The sequence below is a fragment of the Bos grunniens genome, chromosome 12, assembly GCF_055505025.1.
Source record: "Bos grunniens cultivar Pamir isolate PY7600 chromosome 12, Bosgru_T2T1.0, whole genome shotgun sequence".
NCBI lineage: Eukaryota > Metazoa > Chordata > Mammalia > Artiodactyla > Bovidae > Bos > Bos grunniens.
In genome coordinates, this window is record NC_141176.1 from 22,621,774 (window position 1) to 22,646,697 (window position 24,924).

The 24,924-nt window shown below is 44.2% G+C and overlaps 1 protein-coding gene and 1 long non-coding RNA gene across 11 annotated transcripts in view; one reads left to right on the plus strand and one right to left on the minus strand.

The window, feature by feature from the left end:
- The window catches only part of LOC147361519 (uncharacterized), a 296,232-nt gene that overhangs the window by 261,034 nt on the left and 10,274 nt on the right, over positions 1-24,924 (plus strand). For 4 of the 10 annotated variants that reach the window (XR_015138032.1, XR_015138031.1, XR_015138034.1 and 1 more), the window contains one exon: positions 21,868-21,944. The exons of 2 other annotated variants lie outside the window; for them this stretch is intronic. Coding sequence is in view for 1 of the 8 variants with exons in the window: in XM_086329267.1 (XP_086185393.1) it covers positions 21,868-21,944 (77 nt within the window). In the remaining 7 variants the exon portion in view is untranslated. Of the gene's footprint in view, positions 1-2,243; positions 2,766-2,868; positions 3,681-21,867; positions 21,945-24,924 lie in introns of those variants that run through there. 4 more of the 10 variants (XR_015138033.1, XR_015138030.1, XR_015138038.1 and 1 more) reach the window with 4 other exon arrangements.
- LOC147361520 (uncharacterized) lies at positions 6,878-9,409 on the minus strand. The gene is made up of 2 exons (XR_015138040.1): positions 9,044-9,409; positions 6,878-7,711 (listed from the first exon to the last, which is right to left on the minus strand). It is a non-coding gene; the product is annotated as an uncharacterized LOC147361520 (long non-coding RNA).

Consider the following 24,924-nt stretch of genomic DNA (forward strand, 5'->3'; position numbering starts at 1 on the left):
AGACGTGGGTTCGATCCCTGGGTTGGGAAGATTCCCCTGGAGAAGGGAATGGCAACCCCTTCCAGTATTCTTGCTTGGAGAATCCCATGGACAGAGGAGCCTGGTGGGGTCCATGGGGTCCATGGGGTCACAAAGAGTCAGACACAACTGAGTGACTGAGCACAGCATGCACATTTATATATAGTTAATCTATATTTATATATGAGATATAATATAAATATGCTATATAAAATGTAGGAATAATATACTGTATTTATATAGAATGCATTTCTTAAGAAAAACATGTGCTGCCTCTTTCTTAGCCAAGACACCTAGGGGAAAGTCTCAAAACCTAGGTATAAAGTTGAAAAAGAAAAGAAAACCTAAAGGCAAAACAAACCCAGGAAGAGAAGCAAGACGGAAAAATGTAGAAAGCTGGGAAGGAGATGGCCTCTGATTCTGCACTCAACCTGACTCATGCTCAGTGGGGCATGCGTTCGGAGCTGTTTGTTACAGGGCGATGGAGCTGCTGTGATTCATCCTCCTTCTCTTGCTGGGAATCCATGTGACCAAATGGCCTCTTTGAAAAAGCCGCATGACCTTGACCTTTCCCCACGGGCCACACAGATGCGCATGTGGCGAGGAGCCAAGGCAAGTCGGGGACAGTTGGGTGCTTGTGGAGTCAAGCCATGGTGTCCAAATCCAGTTAATCAAGCTGCCCAGGTCCAGCTCCCTGACTTTAGTCCACAGCAGGTATAACACCCGCCAACAGATGAGAAGTTGCAGAAGTAACTCAGTCATAAACGTCTTGTCTCTGAAAAGAGAAAATACCTATAAAAGTGCCTGGCTCATGTTAGGGCCTTAATGGATGTTTGTGGAAAGTATTGTTGTTGGAATGAACCCAGCCATGAAAGATCTTGTCTCCCTTCCTGACTCTTAGGTAGTTAGTCAATTCAGCTGGAGGAAAAAAAAAAGAGAGAGCTGAACTACTTTTTAGACATAATAATAATTTCTATTTTCGGTGGTGTTTTCCAGTTTGTAGAGTGCTCCTACATCAATAGCGCTTTTGATTTTTGAGCAGCACTGCAGAGGCAGAGAATGGTAGAGAGAGAACTCAGAGATGGCCGGTGCTTTTCAAGGTCACACGGTCAAGGCAGAGAATGAAATCCAAATTCAGGCTTCTTCTCAAGAAACTGGAGCTGAAGTTTCTTGGCCTCGTTGGTCAGTTTCATTTTTCAACATTTCAAAGGATTAGACTGATGTTCTAATTTAATCAAAAGAAGATTGGAGTTTGAAACATCACATATGGGGCTTGGCCAACCAAGCCACCATTCCTAAACCAAAACGAAGGGATAAACTAAGCCTAAGAGCAGAGAACCCAGTGTTTGAGGGAGAAGATGGTGAAGGGTGCAGTTTGGAACCACATTCTTGCTTCAGCAGTTTCATCCCCTGACACACAGGGGTGATGTTACTATTATAGGAGATTGTAGTAAGGACTTGAAGGGTTACTGCATTCTCAGTGTCTAGCACAGTGCTTGGCACAGAGTAGGTGATTATTAAAAGCAATTTTTCTATTGCTCATTTCCTTCTGTTTCTCTTTCTCTCATCCTCTTGGCATCATTGTCTTCATTCTCATTTGCTCAGGAAAGTACAGGGGTTCTCTCACAAGAACACAGGACTTAGACCACTCATGGGATCCAAACAGAGGCTCAGAGATTCAGAAGGTGGACTGCTGAGAACCAGCTGGGGACCCCGTAAGCTCCAGGGCTCAGGAAGTCTGAATGGAAAGGTGGGATTTTTCACATCCCCTCCCCTTACCAGACCAGATCAGAAAGATGACGGAGGAGACTCCTAAGAAAGCTGTGTGTGTGTTGATCACTCAGTTCTGTCCGACTCTATGTGACCCCATGGGCTTCAGCCCTCCAGGCTTTTCTGTCCATGGGATTCTCCAGGCAAGAATACTGGAGTAGGTTGCCATTCCCTTTCGCCAGGGGATCTTCCTGACCCAGGGATCGAACCCAGGTCTCCTGCACTGTAGGCAGATTCTTTACCATCTGAGCTACTAGGGAAATCAAGAAAACTATAAGTACAGATAAAATAATAAAGTTGTGTTTTTCAAATCAGAGTCAGCTGGAGGGTATCTTAAGATACAGCTTGCTGCCCCCTCCTTCTAATGTTTCTGATTCAGTGGGTCTGGGCGGGCCCTCCCCGGAGAATTTGCATGTCTCTCGGGTTCCCAGGTGCGGCTCCTCTCTGGGCTGGGGCAGGCTCTTACAGAACCAGCACGTGGTGGCAGTTGTTATGAATTCTTGACCCGTGAAAGAAAAGGTGAGGGGAGGAAGAGCGTCAGGTGCACTCTGGCTTCCTCCTCACCGCAGCAGGTGTTCTGACCTGGTTCCCCTGTGGGCTCGGACCCACCCAGGGGCGGACACAGGGCTTGGAGCCCTGGCGTGGGGAGGGGCGGAGGGGTCAGCTGCTGTCTCTTCTGTTAATCTCGGGTGTGGACAGACCCTTTGAAGAGCACCCGATCCCCGCTCCGCTTTACCGCCAAGAATTAGGGATGCGCAGGACGGGTTAGAATGACCACTTATAAACAGCAACAGTGTAGGGGTAGTTTTTCTTTTTTCTGGAATATGTGCCAATGGAAAAACACATGCTGATCATGTTAAATCTCTTGCCTGGTGCTTTGGCTTCTTTCTTCCAGGCTTGAGAGTGGTTGTTATCACCAGGTTACACCTTCTTACTTCCTAGGATCCTTCTGAACTAGGCATGCACCTTCAGCTGGGGTAAGTTGAGGTGGTGTCAGTTCACTTTCCACCCTGGATAAACTTCTTTGCAGTCTTAGCAATGGGATCGATAAAGCAGGAAGGTCTTTCCTCCCCACCGCCTTCCTTCCTCCCCTCCCCCGATTAAGCTACACTGTTCATTCATTGTTTTCTAAATGCTCTGGTGGTGGGGAGAGAGACTAAGTTGAATATAAGGAGAAGTAAAGTGTTACTCAAGCATACAGAGTGAAGTGGGGGTGAGCGTGGCTGGGGCGGGGAAGTTTCTCTTGTCTTGTTGTTCAGTTGCTCATTCGTGTCTGACTCTTTGCAACCCCATGGACTGCAGCACACTAGACCTCCCTGTCCTTCGCCATCTCCCGGAGCTTGCTCAAACTCATGTCCACTGAGTCAGTGATGTTATCTAAGCATCTTATCCCCTGTTATTCTCTTCTCCTCCTGCCTTCAATCTTTCCCAGCATCAGGGTCTTTTCCAAGGAGTTGGCTCTTTGCCTCAGGTGGCCAACATATTTGAATATCAGCATCAGTCCTTCCATTGAATATTCAGGGTTGATTTTCTTTAGGATTGACTGGTTTGATCTTCTCTTATCTGGTGCTTCCTAACTCTGGCCCCATCTAAGAATCACCTTGTAGCTTGTATAAACATTTATATTCAGGATGTGAGATTCTGATTTAAATTCACCTGGGATGGGACCCTTGCTGTTGGAAAATTTCAGTTTCTTCAGGTGATTTTAGTGTGTGGTCAAGCAAGAGATTTGCTTCTCTAAACCAATTTTCCTAAAAAACATCTGGGGTGCTGAGCACAGTTGCATTATCATGGGACTTCCTTTGAACAACCACAAGCCTCAATGAAGTGGCCTGGAGGCTGCCGTCTATGGGATGGCTTAGAAGTCAATGCCCCAGCCCAAGTTTAGACAGGTAAGTGTACATATCTTGAGACCAGGTGGGCAAGATCAAAAAGGCAAGTTCAGAGAGCAACCAAAAATCCCCAGGCTGAAGATGACAGAGTCTGGGCCCAATGCAGGAACGTGAGCTAAAGGTTCAATGCCAAGAGAAGAGACTGAGTCAGATTATCCCCAGCCCAGGGAGACAGTGCAGGGTTAAAGCTGGATTCTGTCCAAGTCAGAAACTGTGAACGTCCCGTGTCCTGGGCTGGAACCAAGTCAGTGGGTGCGAACTCACCTGGGCTGTTCATGTCCAGGTTAGGAATTCCAGGAAGCCAGGAAGCTCTTGAAAGGAGGGAGAGGAAAATAAAGTGTCCAGAGGAGATTGTCTGGTTTCCGTCATGCTCAATGCCAGTTCTGTTACTCTTTTCATAGAACTGACCAGTTTTTCTTTTTAAAAAAATATTTATTGATGTGACTGCATTTGGTCTTGGTTGCAGCATGCAGGATCTTCGTTGCGGTGCATGGGCTTGGTTCCCCCTCAGCTTGTGGAATCTTAGTTCTCCGACCAGGGATCAAACCCACATCCTTTGCATTGCAAGGTGGATTCCTAAGCACTGGACCAGCAGGGACATTTCTGACCAAGTTTTATTTTTTTAATTAGTTAATTAAATTTTGGGGTTGCACTGGGTCTCCATTGCTGCACTCGGGTTTTCTCTACTTGCAGAGTCAGGGCTACTCTCTAATTTTGGTGTGGGGGCTTCTCATTGCAGGGGCTTCTCTTGTTGCTGAGCACAGGCTCTAGGGCTTGTGGGCTTCAGTAGCTGCAGCACGTGGGTTTAGTTGCCCCGTGGCATATGAGATCTTCCCCCAACCAGGGATTGAACCTGTATCTCCCACATTGCAAGGCAGATTCTTAGCCACTGTACCACCAGGGAAGCCTGACCAGGTATTTCTGATGCATGAATACAGCTAAGATGATGGGATCCATCATAACACTCACTGAGAACACTACATTCCTCCCCTAGTATCCTTGGGGGATTCCTCCCAGGACGGCTGGGGATACCAAAATCCATGGATGCAAAAGTTCCTTATTTTTTTCTTTTTCTGTTTTTTTTTTTTTTTCTGCTTTTTAGTTCTTAAATTATAGTTGATCTACAATATTAGTTTCAGGTGCACCACATAGTGCTTCAATGTCTTTAAAGATTATACTCAATTTAAAGTTATTATAGGATAATGGCTATATTCCCTGTGGCTCAAGCCCCTTGTGCAAATAACATATGCACGTTCCCCCCACCCCCGTATACTTTAAATCATCTCTAGATTGCTTATGATACATAATACAATGTAAATGCTATGTAAAAAGCTGCTGGAACATGGAAATTGTGTGTGTGTTTTGGAACTTTCTGGAATTTCCTTTTCCAAATATTTGCCATCTGCAGTTGATAGAATTCATGAGTACAGAACCTGCAGATATGGAGGGCTAATGGTACTCTCTAAACTTTAATAGCACAAAAGAATTATCTGGGGAATCTTGTTAAAACAGTGACTCCAATTCAGTAGGTCTACTGAGGCTATGAAATGAAAAAGCTATGGTTTTTCCAGTAGTCATGTATGGATATGAGAGTTGGACCATAAAGAAAGCTGAGCACCAAAGAACTTATGTTTTGAACTGTGGGGTTGGAGAAGACTCTTGAGAGTCCCTTGGACTATAAGGAGATCAAACCAGTCAATCCTAAAGGAAATCAGTCCTAAATATTCATTGGAAGGACTGATGCTGAAGCTGAATCTCCAATCCTTTGGCCACCTGATGCAAAGAACTGACTCATTGGAAAAGACCCTGGTGCTGAGAAAGACTGAAGGCAGGAGAAAAAGGGGATGACAGAGGATGAGATGGTTGGATGGCATCACTGACTCAATGGACATGAGTTTGAACAAGCTCCGGGAATTGGTGATGGACAGGGAAGCCTGGCGTGCTGCAGTCCATGGGGTTGCAAAGAGTTGAACACAACTGAGCGACTGAACTGACTGAATTTAGTAGGTCTGGGGTGGTGGGGTGGGGGTGTGGGCTAAGACTCTACATTGCTAACAGTTTCCAAGTGATGCTGATCTGAAGACCACTCTTGGACAACACAAGCCTGGAGGACAGGGATGTCTGCTCAAATGCATTAAAGAACACCCGGCAGTGTGCAGTTTGGTTATCCTGCCTGTGGAGGCTGACATCGGATTTTCCCCTTCCTCAGATCTCTCAAGAGAGTCTGTGGTTTTCCCAGGATCCACTTTCTTAAGGAAAGTGACTTTCTGCTGATGTAAGTACGAGGAGAGCATCACATCACAAACAATGAAAGGATAGCATCATGCTGTAAACAAAGTCTGCTTGACATCACCCCCCTCCCTCCCCACACCTGTGCCTCACAGCAGACCAAGAGTCTACAGACTAAGGCAGACTTGCGTTGACCCAGTGAAGCAAGAACCATCAATAAGTAACCTGTTACCTGGGAATGGAGCAACAATTCTTTCATAAATGAATGTCAATGAGGTATAATTTTCTGCTGTAGCAGAATTTCACCACCTGACAGTATTCTTAATATACTTTAATTAAGAGGTTAATCTGTTGTAGAAATTGCTTTTCTCTGAAGCCACCTGAAATCAATTTAAACTCAATTACAAGTGGTTAGCTATTGTTTATGTGGTTAAAGATTAGAGAATACATTTTTGCTTGTCAGGAGCCATCCGAGCAAATTTTGAATGTCACGATCAGAAGAGAAGCTGAATAGCTGAGTGCTTATTAATGGCCATGGAGAAACCATTAGAAAACGTAATCAGTCATATTTGATGACTTGACCTTGGGACTCTTCTTGAAAAGGGTCTAATCATGTCTGTCCCATAAGTGCCACCATGATGGCTCTGCTGAAATTAATTGATCATTACGTGCTTTCTGAGAGCCTAATATACCCTATTTGATGGAATATAAATTGCAAGAATAATCTGTAAATTATATAACAAGCTTCAGAATACATTTGCCCTCTGTCTTTTTAGCATAGATTAAATCTGACAGCTAGTTTCAAAATGATCAAAATCGTTTAACTCCTCCAATAAGTTTGGAATGCTTAAATTTTACAAAGAAAAAAAAAAAAAACCTATCACGTGACATGTGCCCAGTCTAGAAATGTGAATCGCAATCCATTTTTCCGTTAATAAAACATAGAGATTAAAAGAGGTCTGAGAAGGTTTTCTGGGGCTTGAATGCATTATTTTATTCAGTTACTTAGTAAAGGGCTTAGCTGTTATTAAAAATTTGGATACGTGTCAGAGACAAGGAAACTGTTTTGAATCATCTTCACTTTCAAGCTAAGTATATGAAAGAATTACACGTCTCTAATTGGCCAGGCAGTTTGCTAACGTGATGATACCCCATAGTTTGGCTGAGCCATCTACAATGACAGCTCCCTCCGCTGATTATTGGTAGGTTAAAAGTTTCTTGTCATCCTTTCAGGTGTCAAAATGATTAATCCAATTACCTCCTCTGTTTCTGTGTATTCTCCTGGGATCAAGACATTCTGCTCTTATCGTGTACACAATCCACGACGTTTTGGTTAAAGTTGCAAGAAGGCTTCCTCTAGAACTCTTCCCCTACTCCAGAGAATTATTAAAAGAGTTTTCCTTTGAGCCGGCACTTTCATATTTGAGGTAAACATTCCAGGATTTTCTTTCATACATGGTGAATAGTTAACTATTGAGCAGAAGTCCATTGTTTCTGCCTAATTGGCATCATGAGAGACGATCACGTTTTTGGAGACTGAAAAAAAAAGTGGGATCAGGTGGGCACAGTAGTGTTTTGTATAAGAGACGGAGGCAGCTTCCTAGATGCCAGGATGGTGGAAGGTTTTCTGGGAACCGGGCCTTTGAAAGCTAACATCTCCTGGGAGTTGAGTCAGGGGTGAAGTTCAGCCATAGGACCATACTTATTACATTAGGGCTCTTTGCCAGATCCTGGCTCTGTCCTTTAATAGTTGTGAGCCTTTGGGCAGACTTCTTAGCTTCTTGAGGCCTCGGTTCTCCCAACTGTAAAATGGAGATAATCATGAAGGTGAACGGCAGTAGAGTGGATAAAATGCCTGGTAGACTGTCACACGTGTACACTTAGCAAGCTCTTCATCATAACTAAGCAAAGCATACAATGCCTTTGCTGTCTCTCTTTTCTAAGTCCTAATCAGGGGTGCAGGATTTGAGAAAGATGGTTTTTCCTGGCTGGTGAAATTTTTGATATGAAAAGTCTCACCAAGTTACGGAAAGGAAGCGGTCTTTGATTTTTCATTTCAGAGATATCCTTTACGATGACTCTTTCCAGAGTGAGGATGAGAGGTGGGGGAGAGGAAAGATTTTCAAGACAATCTGTTCGGGGAGTAGGGGTCTGAGCTGTCATCTCAGTTCAGCTGTGAACCAGCTGTGTGAGGCTGAGAGTTGGGGTCCCTCCTTCTTTGGGCTCAGTTTATTTGTATAAAATGACAGGGTTGACCAGATGTCTGTTAAGTTTGCTTAGCGCATTGAGACTCCATGGTCTTGTGTTGCTGGCTGTTTCTATAAGACCTTTCCTGCTTCCCACCCAGAAAATGGTTGGAGGGTGGGCATGGATAGTGCAGTCTGGAGAGTGTAGTGACTGCTAGGCTTTCAACCTCCTGACCCCACTGCTCCTGGCACAGAGGGTCCCACGTGGGTGGCCACATGTGGGTGGCCATTCACTAAGGAAAGGTCACACAGCCTTTAAACCTCATGTCTCCTTTTGAGAAACATAAAACAAAAATTCTCCACTTCCTCAATTCCAATAAGTTTCATACACTTTATGATTTTAGGGGGTGCCTGCTCTGCTTTCCCTGTCTCACCCTTCTTCAAATGAAAAGAGGTCTTAAAAGAGCAGCCTGAGGGCCACATTCAGCCCATGGATGATGTGATTCCACCCCCTCCCCCCAGAGAATTTCCACCACTGGAGTTAACTACTAGCATTTAAAAATTGGAAGATTTCATGTAAAACTCAGATTTCTGGCTTCCTTTGAAAAAATAACAAAGAAGAAACTATCACCAGAACGTCCCCCAGAAGGATGGCCTGGTTCTTACATCAGTGGGTGAAGAATCTGGCCAAGACATGAAAAGGGCAACACCCAGACTCTGTCCTCTTGAACTTCTTTGAACTGGCAGAAGATCATCATGTGGACCAGTCACCCCGAGGCCCTTGTTGCAAAGGAGCCTGTGGAGGTAACCTCACTCCTGCCCGCTGGCTGGCTTCACTCCTTCAAGCTGCCCACCAGACCTCCTAAGCACATGTGTGTGCCCCTCTTGTGGGTTCATACATGAAGTCTAACCTCTCAGAGTTCCAGTTCCTTAAGATTCAATACTCACAGGGCTTTCCTGGTGGCTCAGTGGTGAAGAATCCTTCCCAGCTGGGACTAGTGGTAAAGAATCCTCCTGCCAATACAGGATACACAGGTTTGATCCTGGGACTAGTGGTAAAGAATCCTCCTGCCAATGCAGGATACACAGGTTCGACCCCCGGGTGGGGACAATCCCCTGGAGAAGGAAATGGCAACCCGCTCCAGTATTCTTGCCTGGAAAATTCCATGGGATACATGTATGCATATGGCTGAGTCCCTTTGCTATTCACCTGAAACTTTCACAACATTGTAATCGGCTATACCCCAATACAAAATAAAAAGTTACCAAAAAAAAAAAAAGCGCACTGTCCCTGGGAATGATTTTCCTTAGAGGCTAAGTCATCTTCCAGCTCTGAATTTCTATGATTCTGTTTTCCTTTGCTGTCCCACAAGAGCTGTGCCTTTTGGCCACATGTGAGGACTCATCCTTAGTGTAAACCCACATGCGACTTCCCATGACACACCACGGTGTGTTTGCCAATCAGACCACAGGTGAGTCCTGTTGAAAACAATCCTGAAAAAATCTGACCCAAGAGCAGGTTTGTATTAGAACCTAAGCTTCACAAAATTCGAGCTAGTGAGGACCACACCAGCAGGGGCTCATGTCAACCCATGGCATTGAGCGCAATGTGTGGGTCAATGACTGACCTCAGATTGAGTCAAAGGCCATGAAATCAATATCTACAGAGTAACCTTTGTCCAGTATTCAGCATTACCTTGAATCGAGTCCTTCACTTGAGAACTCATTGACTGAAGTAAATGTAGGAGCAGGTGCTGGCGGAATACACGTGCAGACAAAAGGAAATTCCAACTGAGAAGATAATCGCCATTGATTTAGTCACACAATGAAGGGTTTCACTCCCGTGCAAAATACTTTAACAGGCGAAGGTTCTCTGCTCTGTACTCTAAAAATTCTAACTCCATTTCCCTAGAAATAGCATGCAGACTATGTCACATTCAGTTCCTTCTGTCAGCTGAACTGTCTGGCATGGAATTTGGGGGCTGATTCATTTTGTCTAAAAAGGAAAAAAAATAGGTCATTTGCTTTTTCTCTCCATAATTCTTTTGTTCATTCATTGGGTACTTCAGCCAAATCCTATTGAAGGAATGAAGTGTGCCTTACACAGCGTGCAGATATGGTGTGAGGTTAGCATTCTCCAGTAAAGCTGTCCGAATATTTTTATAAACTAGTTAAAAATACAAATTCTGCCATCCTCCGGCAACCATCATATCTGTATCTTGTCCTCTGACCTTTTGTATGTGTATTTCCCAGGTGGCTCCGTGGTAAAGAATCTGCCTGCCAATGCAGGAAATGCAGGTTCAATCCCTAGATGGGAAGATCGCCTGAAGAGGGAAATAGCAACCTACTCCAGTATTCTTGCCTGGAGAATCCCATGCACAGAGAAGCCTAGTGGGCTACAGTCCATGGGGTTGCAAATAGTCAGACACGACTTACCGACTAAACAACAATAAAAAAGTGAATACACAAATTTTTCATTTATCTTTTTAACTCTATGCATTTGCTACATAGACTTCATTTTTAACGAGTAGAGAGGAATCAATCAAATGATATATATGCCATTGTGGCAGATTGCAAAACCGTCTCTAATTCTTTTGGGGGTGGAATGGGGCAGGGAGAGAGTCACATGTTGGACAGCATGTGAAATCTTAGTTCCACGACCAGGGATTGAACCTATGCCCCCTGCCTTGGAAGCAAGGAGTCTTAGCCACTGGACCCCCAGCGAAGTCTGCATCCCTCTCTGTTTCTGTCTCCTTTGCAATGTGACTTTATAGCCTCTCCCATCAGGGGATACAGTTGCTTTTCTAACCCTTGGAATATGGGCTGGCCTTGTGACTTGCTCTGACCACCCAAATGTAGCAGTAGCAAGTGATGGCGTGCTGATTCCAAGCCGATGCCTCGAGAGGCCTTCAGTACTTCTGCTTGCCTTCTTGGAACACTGCTATAGACTATTATCATGAGAAAAAAACCTCTAGCTAGCCTACTAGAGTCTAAGAAACCACGTGGCATGGGGGCTGGTCACCCCAGCCATCACAGCGACCCCTATCCAGACCAATCAGCTCCTGGTTATATGTCATCTAAAATCATGGACAGATAATTCAAGTACTAATAAAAGCAATGGTAATTTTTGTTTGCTAACATTCATTGAAATCTTGTTATAGGTGATCAATTAATCTGCGTCCTTCCTTCTTTTTAGACTTAATTGTCTCTTCATTTACTAATACCCTTAACTAACATTTACCAAATGCCCTTAGATAGGTATTTGATTAGATTCACTCATTCACTGATACCTCTGTGAGCTGGGCATGATCCATATTTGAGGATACAACAGTGACTATAAAAAGATGCTGTTCTTGGGGGCTTCCCTGGCAGTTCAGTGGTTAGAACTCCATGCTTCCACTGCAGAGGGTCTGGGTTCCATCTCTGGTGAGGGAACTAAGATTCCCACAAGCTGTTTGGTGCAGGCAAAAAGAAGAACATTTCCTGTTCTTAAAAAATTTACATTCTAGTGGAATAGGGGACATGCAATAGACAAATTGATGGCATGTCAGTTGGTAATAAGTGTCATAAGAAAATAAAAAGCAGGGAAGAGAGATAGTGACAGAAGCAAAGTAGAACGAATAAAGAATGTTTTGTGAAGGTGATCCAATAAAGAATAAATCTAAATTTTTGTTTTGAAGTCTTGAAATTGTTCGCTGTTTTGTTTTTTCTTTAGGATAAATTCAGATAATCTCAATCTCTTTAGGGCAACAGTTGTAACTTGCTGAAAGGCCCTCTACATTGCGTTTGTACACCTTTAGAGAAGGTCCCTTGGAAAAGGAAAATTATCTTAACCAGCAGTAGCATCTGACCCTGGAGGTCACCTTGTCCTTAACTTGTCAAACACCGTTTGCAGCCAGTCTGACGTCAATCAGCAAGGGTTGACATATGATTCATCCGAGCTCGTACCATTGTTGGTTCCTGTTATTGTTTTTCCCCTCACATTGTAGTTAATCATTTGTTTGAGTTCGGTTAAACACTCACGTGCTTTATTCGGCCTTTTCCTACAGTTTCATCTGGGCCAAACCCTTGGTGAAAGTGTGCATGTGAGTCAGGTCTCTATTAATGATCTAAGGCCTTCTCTCCTGTTCCCGAGGGGCCAGCACACTAGGGATGAGAAGCTAGAAGAAATGAATCCGGTTTGTAAGCCAAAATCACAAATATCCTTAAGTTGGAGAACAGAATGCGTTTTTCTTGCTATGAGCCAACTTCAGAGAATCTCGAAGGTTCTCTTTTTGCCTCTGAAGTTACTGTCAAGTCTTAAAATACTTCAATCCTGAGCCACTGACCTGAATCCACTACAAATAACCAGAGAAGGAAGGATGATGGGGATTTAAGGATAAACACAGGAAGGACAGAGACCAGACTCCACCAGGATTTCAAAAACCCAGATCTGCTTACAAAGTACGTTCTAACCCAAAGTTGCTGAGTTGAAAAGTCACCCCCTAAGATATGCAGACACAAAGGGAAGTGTTTAATAAAACTCTCCTCTTCCTAGCCAGGGGGAGGGAACCGCAAACAGCAGGAGGCTTTTTAGCAAGTTTTTCTTTCCTTCTTTCCTTCCTTTCTTCTCCTCCCCACTGCTTTCCCTCCCTCCCTCCTTTCCCTTGCTCCATGCCTCTTTCTTTCTTTCCTTCCTTCCTTCTTTCTTCTCTTTCTGCCTAAAATATCCTTCTTCTTAGCTTGACAGCATACAGGACAGACCCTCTGGCCCTGACTTGCACCTTCTGGATTGAGAAGCCGCCTTCTTCCTACCCACTTGTCAGAAGGCTCTTTGCCCTCAAACCCAAAAAGAGGTAGATCTCCTTACCATCCACAATCTATTTCTGATCAGGCTCCAAATGAAACTTCAGACTAGCTTCGAGTCTTTCAAAGTCAGGCCACGCCACTAAGTCTGGGCCCTGCTTGCAGAAACGACTAATGATTTGTTGGTAATCTTCCCAAATTCAAGGAGCCTGCAAACTCTTGAAACGGGGCTTTGGAAATGAAAAAGAAGTTTCCCTTCTTAGTTCATCTCCTCACCATCTGGCTAAATGTTATCATCCTTATTGCACTATGATTAATTTTTTTATGCCATAGATTTCTGCTAATTAATTGTAATGACCAAGAACAGGAAATTTCAGCAGGACCAGATCATGTTTACCCGGAATGGCCAAGTTGGAGAACAGTTCTTTAAGAGGCGTTCCCTGGGATTGACAAATTTCAAAAGCCGAGTGGAGTCTCTGAGATCAACCAGCTCAAGTAGTTCACTGATAGATGAGGAAACCTGTGAGAGTTAGCCCAGCTCATTAGCAGCTGGTGCATTGGTGCACGCACGCTTAGTCATATCCAATTCTGCGACACAATGGACTGTAGCCCCCCAGGCTCCTCTGTCCATGAGATTTCCCAGGTAAGAATACTGGAGTAGGCTGCCATTTCCTCCTCTAAGGGAATCTTCCTGACCCAGAAATCAAAATCTGAGTCTCCTGCATTGGCAGGAAGATTCTTTACCACCGAGCTCCATTTACAGTGAGCCAGGAAGCCCCATCAGTAATACAGCAAGGACAAAAATCCTAATATCCACATCTCTGGTCCAGGGATGTTGGTACCAGGCTCTGCTGCCTCAAGAACTAGTTCTAACCAGAAGCAGCCACTCTTCTCTGTTTGGGTGGAATCATTAGCTCCAGGATGGAATTTGGTCAAATGTCTCATTGCATCATCACATGGCTTTGAAACTCCAAGTTCTCTGGACATAGAGTTCTTGTCTAAGTGATGTGAACCAGTAAGTTTTCTGGAAAAAAATCAGTCCAAATACTTGGCTGGTGTCTTGGAGAGGAAAAAAAAAAAAGAAGAAGAAAATTGAGTGATTAAGTTTTACAAACTGAATTTAAAACACCTATGTTTGCATCCTGTGGACACTCCTACTGGGTCTAGACCAAGTTGTTCAAAGCTGGGGTTGGGTCGTAGAATTGTATGGAAATTGTGTGGTAGCTCTTACATGGCAGCCAGTAACCTATCAGCCCTTGATTGTCGTCCAGGGTGACAGGGACGCTCCAGGTTTTAGTCTAGTGGTTATTAAACTGTCAGGCTATGTTTCGCTTCTGAACTGCAGAATTGCTTTTTTTTTTTCCCCAAATAAAATAGTTTTGTGTAATCTCTACACATAAAATAGATAAGGGTGACATTTTATGTTTAAAATTATAAATTTTCCCCCTCTAAAAATAATAAATGGGAAAAATAAAATTGTCTGATTGAATGAACATTTGAACTTGTGAGCTAGAAGAATCAGTTTTAGACTTAGTGCCTCATCAACATGTAATCTGTCTCTGTATGTGGGTTTACTGGCACTGTCACTTATTCACCTGGGATATCAACTATTCCACACAAGGTCCGGCTCATGGGAAATATGAATACATCAGTGACTCTTAGCTTGTGTTGCCTCAGAAAGGCAGGAGCTACATTTTAATTCATCATTTAACCACCCTTCCCTGAAATGACCGTGACTTCCACAAAGTACGGATCTGAGAAATGTTGGTTGGATTAGGAGGTAATGAGTTAGTATTTGAGGAGGTTGAGTAACACTGGCCCACAGGAGAGCTCAGCGCATGCAGCGGAGGGCTATGGCCAAGTCGGTGAGTTCAATGAGATGTTCTACCCACAAGGTAATGGATGAATTAGAAGCAAATGTGTTAACCTGCTTTGGCTTCCCAGGTAGCTCAGTGGTAAAGAATCTGCCTGCCCAAGCGGGAGACCCAGGTTTGATCCCTGGGTTGAGGAGATCCTCTGGAGGAGGAAATGGCAACCCACTGCAGTGTTCTTGCCTGGAGAATCCCACGGACAGAGAAGCCTGGTGGGCTCCAGTCTATGGAGTCATGAAAGAGTCAGACATGCCTAAGCACACATGCATGCACGTGTCAGCCTGCTTCATACAGATTCTTCCTCCTCATGGAAGATTTAATTTATGGCATTCTATGGTCCTTGTTGTCATTGGGGCAGGGACATTTTTCAGCTCCTCCTCTAGTCTTATAGATCTTATCTCCTCTGTGGCCCCATTGGTCTCTTCAGATCAGCACCTTGATTTGGGTCTTCATCATCTTTCACCTGGTCTATGGCTGTAACACTCCAACGAATACAAGTATACTTGTCTCAAGAATCTACCTCTGCCAGTTCATGCTGTGCTTTGTTAGAAAGTTTACTTTCTAAAGCCCAGATCTAGTCAACGAGCTCACCTAAGCAAAGCCTTCAGTGGCTCCCTAGTGTCTGTCGTTAGTTTCAAACTCCTTTGCAGGGAGGTGTTCAACATCAGGCGTTTCCTTTATTGTCACTGCCCCACCTTACGTGACCCTTAACTTACCTCCATGATGGAGATCGTGCTCTCTGGGGCTTCTGCTCCTTTGCTTGTGTTATTTTCATCCAAAATGATCTGTCCTGGGATACCGCTTAGCTTAGCGTCCATGTGTCTCAAAGTCTGCCCTCTCCTACTCCACAGCAAAGATTCGGGCATTCAGATATGTGAGAAACACCCTGGAACTTATTAAAATGCATGTTTCTGAGCCTTACCTTAGAGAACTCTGCATTTTTAGACCAGCATTCTGGCTGATTTTGATATAGCAGGTTCACTGCTTGCACTTTGAGAAGTATCTTAAATGTGTGCATCAACAATTCTGCACGTCTTCATTCATTCATGTATTCAGTCACAAACATGGGTATTTCTTCCACAGCAGAGCTTTTTAAAAAAAATTTATTTTATTGAAGTATAGTTGATTTACAATGTTGTGCTAATTTCTACTGTAAAGCAAAGTGATTCAGTTACACACACACACACACACACAGATTCTTTTATAAAATTTTTAACAATTTAATTGTTTTTGGCTGTGCTGGGTCTTCGTTGTTGCACGGGCTTTTCTCTAGTTGCAGCAAGTGGGGGCTACTCTCCAGCTGCAGTCAGCCGGCTTCTCGTTGCAGTGGCTTCTCTTGTTGCAGAGCACGGGCTCTAAAGTGTGCGGGCTTAGTGGTTGTGGATCCCAGGCTCTAGAGCACACGCTCAGTAGCCGTGCTGCACAGGCTTGGTTGCTGTGTGGCTTGTGGGATCTTCCCAGGCTAGGGATAGAACCCAAGTCTCCTGCACTGGCAGGTACATTCTTTACCACGGAGCCACCAGGAAAGCCCCATATATATACAGTCTTTTTCATGCTCTTTGCCATTATGGTTCGGAGAAGGCAATGGCAACCCACTCCAGTGCTCTTGCCTGGAGAATCCCAGGGATGGGGGAGCCTGGTGGGCTGCCGTCTATGGGGTCGCACAGAGTCGGACACGACTGAAGCGGCTTAGCAGCAGCAGCAGCCATTATGGTTTACCACAGGATATTGAGTATAGTTCCCTCTGCTCTCAGTAGGACTTTGTTGTTTATTTATTCTATATGTAGTCTTTTGCATCTGCTAATTCCGAACTTCCAATCCATCTTTCCCCCACACCTCTCCTCCTTGGCAACCACAACCCTGTTCTCTATGTTATAGCAGAGATTTTATATCAAGAATTGCATATGATAAGATCAATTAATTGAGAAGAATGAGTGACATTTCATGTTATTAGTTATAAACAACTGTCTTTAAAATCATCTAGGATTCATATATCTTTAAGGACAAAAAAATGCTCAAGTCTGTCCCATAGACTAACTGCTTGGAGAAGCTGTGTAATGTAATTGCACCTCCATGAATGATAAGAAAGTATAAGAAACCTGCCCTTACATGATAAGGGGAAAAGAAATGCCTCACTCAAGATAGATAGATGGATTTAGACAATCGTTTTTAATTTTTTAGGTTGCACTCTTATACATATATTTAAAATTCCAAAAGGAAAAAAAAATATAGCTTCAGAATTGCACATCTGAAAACTTGGCCTAAGGCTGTAATATGTTTTTTGATAACAAAATATTTATTAGGAACACAATGCTCAAAGAACAGAGAACAAATTGTATGGTTCATTGAGTCTACCATGTTCCAAATGGTAGACACAATGATGACATTATTTACAGATTTATAGGACTTACTTTGGAGAAGGCAATGGCACCCCACTCCAGTACTCTTGCCTGGAAAATCCCATGGATGGAGGAGCCTGGTGGGCTGCAGTCCATGGGGTCGCTAGGAGTCGGACACGACTGAGCAACTTCACTTTCACTTTTCACCTTCATGCATTGGGGAAGGAAATGGCAACCTACTCCAGTGTTCTTGCCTGGAGAATCCCAGGGACGGGGGAGCCTGGTGGGCTGCCATCTATGGGGTTGCACAGAGTCGGACACGACTGAAGCGACTTAGCAGCAGCAGCAGACTTACTTTCCTGGCTTCCAGGGGTTTATCAGGTTTAGTGACAAACCCTGATGTGAAAATCATATTTTCCCATATAAAATCATATATGGCCTTACAAATCTGAAAGTGAGATTATACAAAATCCCTGGATGCATGCTCCTCTTTGCACATGAATTTACAGTTTGATCCAGCCTGATCTGCCCATGGTCCCTAACGTTGCCCACACCTTCCTGCTGCCTCTCTTTAGCTCATGCAGTTTCCCATTCTTGGAATACCCTCCTTGCTATTGTTCTAACCACCTAAGCCTAACCTTTATCCAAGATCCAGTTAATGTTCTACTTCTTTGTGAAGTCAGCCTAAACCATCTCAGACCACAATGAACTTCAGAACACCTCTAGCCCTTATTGTTTAGCCACTAACCTGGCATTTAACAGATGCCAAGGCAGCATTACAAACCTTCTTACGTACAGACTCCATTTCCCCAATTACACTAGTGCACAGCCCACTGGAGGGCAGTGACCATACCATATGTGTCCTTATGTCCACTAGAGGATCAGACCAGTGGTGGGAACTCCTCTAAGTTAAGATGTGAATGCGAATGTGGACATTGTCTTTATTCTTTCTGTATGTGTGTGTCAAATATTCTCTGTAGTTGACCCATTCTATTGTGTAGGCTCTGAACTCCACTCACTTTCTATGACTTTTAAAATTTCAGTAACAGGTCTTGTTAAGTTCAAAGCTATCTCTTGGGATACTGCTGCTGCTGCTAAGTCGCTTCAGGCATGTCCGACTCTGTGCGACCCCATAGACGGCAGCCCACCAGGCTCCCCCGTCCCTGGGATTCTCCAGGCAAGAATACTGGAGTGGCTTGCCATTTCCTTCTCCAATGCATGAAAGTGAAAAGTAAAAGTGAAGTTGCTCAGTCGTGTCTGACTCTCAGCAACCCCATGGACTGCAGCCTACCAGGGTCCTCAATATGGTCCGTTTAAAATCAGGAGTCTCAAACTTATGACAGATTTTATTTTGTTGGGCTCCAAATTTATGGTGGACAGTGACCACAGCCACAAAATTAAAAGACTCTTACTCCTTGGAAGGAAAGCCATGACAAACCTAGACAGGATATTAAAAAGCAGAGATAGCACTTTGCCACAGAGGTCCATATAGTCAAAGTTATGGTTTTTCCAGTAGTCATGTATGGATGTAAGGGATGGACCATAAAGAACGTTGAGCGCTGAAAAATTGAAGCTTTCAAACTGTGGTGCTGGAAAACACTCAAGACTAGTCACTCCTAAAGGAAATCAACCAAATATTCATTGGAAGGACTGATGCTGAAACTGAAGCTCCAATACTTTGGCCACCTGATGCGAAGAGCCCACTCACTGGAAAAGACCCTGATGCTGGGAAAGACTGAGGGCAGGAGGAGAAGCAGACGACAAAGGATGAGATGGTTGGATGGCATCACTCATTCAATGGACATGAGTTTGAGCAAACTCTGGGAGATAGTGAAGGACAGGGAAGCCTGGTGTGTTACAATTCATGGAGTCACAAAGAGTCAGACATGACTTAGCAACTGAACAACAAACTTATATGCTTTCTGGGGCCAATCAAGTAACCTCATAGACTGTGCCCACCCAGGTCCATATTCTTGTCACAAGGGAATACAAGCTAAGCCTGTTCGTTAGAGCTGAGCATGTTCATGCCCCAAGGAGCTCCACTGGAGCTCTAAGGCCATCAGCAACCCATGGTCTTTGAACTCATTGCTAGGGCAGTTTGTTCTCTGGTTATGTGCCTCTTGCCACCCTCAACTAAACGCAAATGTCTGGACCCAAATGCAAAGACCCATCTCCAGGTCTACCCTAACCTCTGTTGACCTCTTTGCGCAGAGTCCCATTGATTCTCAATGATCAATAATGTCTCTCCCGGTAAGGCTTTTTGTTGGCCTGGAGTTTGGTGGCCAACAGTGCTCACCAACCTCTGACTCTCTGCTGCCCCCAACAGGCCTTTGAGCTCATTGCCTTTGCCATTTAGCATGGTTAACTTTGGCCTTCCTGGTGAGATAAAGAAGGTCTTACAGTCTGAGATGGATCATGTATTTTGTGTCAAGTGCTTCTGTGTGTTTGGTCATTACTTATTGTTCTGGTTGTGCATGGGAAGGTGCTTTCTTCTTAACTTACTTGCAGTTATTTTAGGTACATTCCGGTGGTTTTTTTCTTTCTATACCTAACATCTTTTTTTGTGTGTTTTTCTAACATCTTTTTTGTGTGTTTTTCTTCCATTTAAAATAACAGTACCATGAAGTAGAAACCCAGGTGGCGCTAGTGGTGAAGAATCCACAGGCCAAAGCAGGAGACATAAGAAACGTGGGTTCAATCCCTGGTTCAGGAAGATCCCCTGGAGGAGAGCATGGCAACTTACTGCAGTCTTCTTACCTGGAGAATCCCATGGACAGAGGAGCCTGGTGGGCACAGAAGTCAATTATCTGGATAAAGACAGTATGGTTTAACTGAAAGCATGTGACATTTGGAGTAAGACAGATCTGTATTTTAATCCGGACTCTACCAATGACTGGCTCTATAAACTTGGGCAATATTTTTTCTGTTTTGTTCCTTTCTGAAAAGGGCATTATGTAATCATATGCAAGCAAAACTGACTCACAGATGGTGCTTAATACTTGGGTTTTTTCCCCCTTCTTCTTCAGGTATTTTCACTTTGAGTAAGGCAGTCGGTCGTCAGCTTTCTTGCTATAGAAATTAGCCATCACTGTGTGGGAGACATTTATCATCCACTTTTCCCCTCCCCTCCCTCTCCTTTGTTGTCTTCTGTCTGTGGTCGCTCAGATTCAGGAGAGAGAATACGTCTCGGGCAGACGTTTAGTCAGCAAGCCCGGCACTTTCTCCCACTGACTGAAGGCTCTTACTTGACTTGCATGCTCAGGAACCATCCTTTGACTGTGAGCAACAGCCCTATGAAATGTTGTTTAGTCGCTAAGTCATGTCTGACTCTTTTGTGACCCCAGGGACTATAGCCCGCCAGGCTCCTCTGTTCATGGGATTTCCCAGGCAAGTATCCTGGAGTGGGTTGCCATTTCCTTCTCCAGGGGAATCTTCCTGACCTGCGTCTCCTGCATTGACAGGTGAAATTCTTTACAGCTGAGCGACCAGGGAAACCCCATGAGATGTTAGTCATATCAAAATTAGGCAGACTGCTCTGTCCTGTTAAAACAAAACTGGATCTGGAAGGCTTCATTGGAAGAGTAGGTGTTAGTTTCTAAGCATAACAGGCAAATGTGGTACAGCCAGCAACACCAGTCCAGGGCAAGACCACATCTTTGTGACCACATATTGAATTTTCACTGTCAGACATTTTACATGTTATACCTTTGACTCATCAGAAGAGCCTTGTGTGTTTGACTCTCATCCCCATTTCATAGATGAGGCAACTGAGGCTCCGAGAAGTGGAAGTAACTTTCGTAAGATCATATAACTAGTAAAGGCCAAAGCTGGCATTTGAACCAAAATCTGATTGGACACAAGACGCTGTGTTCCATGACAGTAAGTCCCCTGTATATGCACCTTCAGGCTGTGAACTTTCCAAGATGTGAGTGTGCCCCTGTGTGCCAGCTACCGTACCATTGCTGTTTAGTTGCTCAGTTGTGTCCACCTCTTTTGCAACCCCGTGGACTGCAGCCATGGGATTTCCCAGGCAAGAATACTGGAGTGGGTTGCCATTTCCTTCTCCAGGGGATCTTTCCTGACCCAGGGATTGAAGTCACATCTCCAGCATTGGCAGGCAGGTTCTTTACCACTGAACCACCAGGGAAGCCCTATTGTACTACACTACTGTACTTTTCAAGGTACTGTACTGTAAGATTAAGCATATTTATTTTTGTGTTTGTTTTTATATATTATTTGTGTGAAAAGTATTATAAACCTATTGCACTACAGTACTATATAGCCGATTGTGTTAATTCGGTACCTAGGCTCACTTAGTTGGACTTACAAACAAGTTAGACTTATAGATGAGCTCTCAGAACAGAACTTGTTTGTACGTGGAGAACTTACTGAATCTCTAAAAACAAGGGATTCTGAGAGTCAGCCAATGGGGAGCGCAGCTAGCAGGGATACAAGACTTCACTTGGCTCCACAGGGAGACGCAAGTTTCAGCACCTCATGGCTCTGTGGGGGCTCTTAAAGGCTGGGTTGAAGCCCAGTGTTAACTATATTACTGTACCATACTGATGCCAGATCATAGCCTTTTGTCGGTTGCTGATCCGGTGTTGAATGACAGGTTACATTTTTAAAGATTGCATCAGTAATTCATACATTATTACTCCTGAATTAGTGCAGTGCTTCAAATCATCTTGTTGTACTTCAGCATAATTATCTATAATTAAAAATAAATTCCTGTAGGGTGAGAATATTAATTTCTATCCAAATCTCTTTATTTCAGTTGTACCTATCAACCATTACCCAGCTCTTACTCAATGACTCTGAACACTTTTTGTGGAACAGACTTTGCTCTGTCCGGTGAGTTTATATTTCCTATACTACAGTATATTCATCTCTCTTTGGGGTCAGCATTTCCCCTGGTATTTTGTGTTAGTTGTTGCTCAGTCGCTAATTTGTGTCTGACTCTTTGCGACCCCATGTACTGCAGCAAGCCAGGCTCCTCTGTCCTTCACTATCTCCTAGAATTTGCTCAAATTTTGTGTTAGTAAATGTTCTTTTAAAAAAAAGGAAACCGTTCTTAAAGTCTTTATTGAATGTGTTGCCATATTGCTTCTGTTTCATGGTTTTTGGTTTTTTGACCATGAGGTATATGGGATCTCAGTTCCCTGACCAGGGATTGAATCCACACCCCCTGCATTGGAAGATGAAGTTCTAACCACTGGACCGCCAAGGAAGTCCCAGTAAATGTTCTTAAAGTTACTGGTTTTTCTTGGTTTGTGGTTTGATTCACTTGTATATTCTGAGGAAAGCTATGAAACACATTCAAGAACAAAAACACACAGGCACCTATGCACAGATTGTGCATGAAATTTTAGGAGAATCAAGGATCCCCTAGGACCTTCCTAAGCGGGGTCCCCAGGCCAGCAGCACCAGCATTGTTGAGAGCTTGTTGAAGAGGCAAATCCTTCGGCCCTCCTAATCAGAAACTCTGGGGCTGAGGACCAGTGATCTGGGCATTAATAAGCTTTCCAGATGATTCTGATGACCAAATGTTTAAGAACTGCAGCATGAGAGGATGCCATTCACATCCTGCAATAAATATCAGCTCTCCAAGAGCAGAAAGGGTAATGGATCCTTGCAAGCTCTGATCCAGTTACCTTTCCTGGGTGCTAACATCTGCTTCGTGTTTCAGCCCAAGGATGCATTTGCTTACTGGCAGTAAGCAGGGGGCTGGCAACACCATCGCTGATCCTGCTGAGACACCTGCATTGGCAGGCAGGTTCTTTACCACTGAGCCACCAGGGAAGCCCCAAGTGTGATTAGGGAGAATACAGTTTGGTGCTTGGATTTTCAAGAAGTCAGCTTTTGGAGTCAGTCTCTAAGTTTTTCCATGCAGAAAATTTTACCTTTCATCAAGGTAAGCCGGTCATTGTGTATGCTTGCTGCTAAGTCACTTCAGTCATGTCCGACTCTGTGCGACCCCATAGACAGCAGCCCACCAGGCTCTCCCGTCCCTGGGATTCTCCAGGCAAGAACACTGGAGTGGGTTGCCATTTCCTTCTCCAATGCGTGAAAGTGAAAAGTGAAAGGGAAGTAGCTCAGTCGTGTCCAACTCTTAGCGACCCCATGGACTGCAGCCCACCAGGCTCCTCCGTCCATGGGATTTCCCAGGCAAGAATGCTGGAGATACAGTACATTTCCTCCTCCAGGGGGTCTTTCCTGACCCAGGGATCAAACCCATGTCTCCTGCATTGGCAGGTGGGTTCTTTACCACTGAACCAACAGGACAGCCCACTGGGCAACTTACCAGATGCAGTTGAAGGCTAGAGTGACTTCTCTTAGCCCCACTCATGAACAGGAAACCAAGATCCTTTTCCACAGAGAGTGCACTGCCTCCCTACATTGCAGGACAGCTTACTCCCTGAAAAAGAAAGGAAAACAAAGCTAAACAAGAAAAGAAGTTATTTAACTGAATATTTGAATGGGTCCCCAAACTGCTAGGTGCTATTTTCAGGAATCTGAAGATATTAATACAAGTCCCATGACTCTGCTTCTCCCTCCAGCTGACACCCCATCTCTCTTCTCTGCTGAACAGCTGTTTCTCCTTCTTCAGCCCCATCGGTCCATTGAAATGGTTTTAGCCACGATGACCTGTGGTGGCCCTAGCTCTCTCTCTAGGAGTCTGTGATTCTCTCAGTGGTAGCTAACTTAACTTACTTCTCAGCGGTAGGTAGAGCTGTGGATCACTCCCCACCTTTTTAAGCTCTTCCTTTCTTTTATCAAAGCACCTCTTTTTTGTAACTATTTAAAAAGATGTTGCTGTTTCTTGGATGCTAGCCTGCCTTAAAGTCTTGTTAGTCACCATGTTTCCTTTGTGTGAATTTCCCAAATGGTTGTGGAGGAGAGAGGGGGCATTATTCTGTACCTGCATGACTGGCACATTCCCATCGTTCACGACTCCACCCAAATTGGTTCCTTGTGGTTCTTCCAGGTGCCCTTCTCTTGTCCACCTTGGCGTCTTTACACACTCCACTCCTCTACCTACAGGGCTCCCTTTCCGTCTTTGCCTTCAGATTTCAGCACAAATACCTCTCTTCTGGGAGCCTTTTCTGACCATCTGATCACTGATCACCTCCATGCTGGGTGAGTTGGTTTTATTATTGTTCTCCCAGGACCAGGTGCTTTTCCTTCAAAGCACTTATTCAAGTTTCTAAATGTATATCTACTTCTGGTGATCAGATGAATACTTACCTTCCCATAGATGGCAAGCTCCAGAAGAGCAGGGACCTGGTCTTCTCAAAAAGCTTTTGGCTAAATAAATCACTTTATCTCATTGAATTTGTAAAACAATGCATAGAGCTTTGACCTGACAATTCCTAGAGGGCTCCATGCCCCCTCCTTCTTCTGCATTCAACATCTGTCCTTTTGTTTCGCTCTTCCCCAAAGGGAGGAGTGCCTGAATTTGTCTGGCAAGTTTGAGAAAATCAACTCTGTTACATAGCCTACCTGGTCCCGGTCCCTGCCCTGCTCACAGCCTGCCAGTCAGCAAGTTCAGTGGAGCAAGTGGTCATGGGTGATTCCAATTAGCTTATGACGAGGTGGGTAGATCTGCCTATTTCCAGGGTGAAGCCCATTTGTCAACTGTCTGAGCCAACTTCTCCAGGGGAGCTTTATCAATCTGACATTTTGACTTCCATCTCTCTGACCTTTTAATTTTCTTAATGAGTCAGTAGGTTGGATGAAGTTAAGTGTTAAGTTTGTCCACTAACAAAAATGGCAGCCTTCTCAGATTTTCCCTTTCCCTGTTATAACGGATACTCTTGTTGTCTGAGCTGAC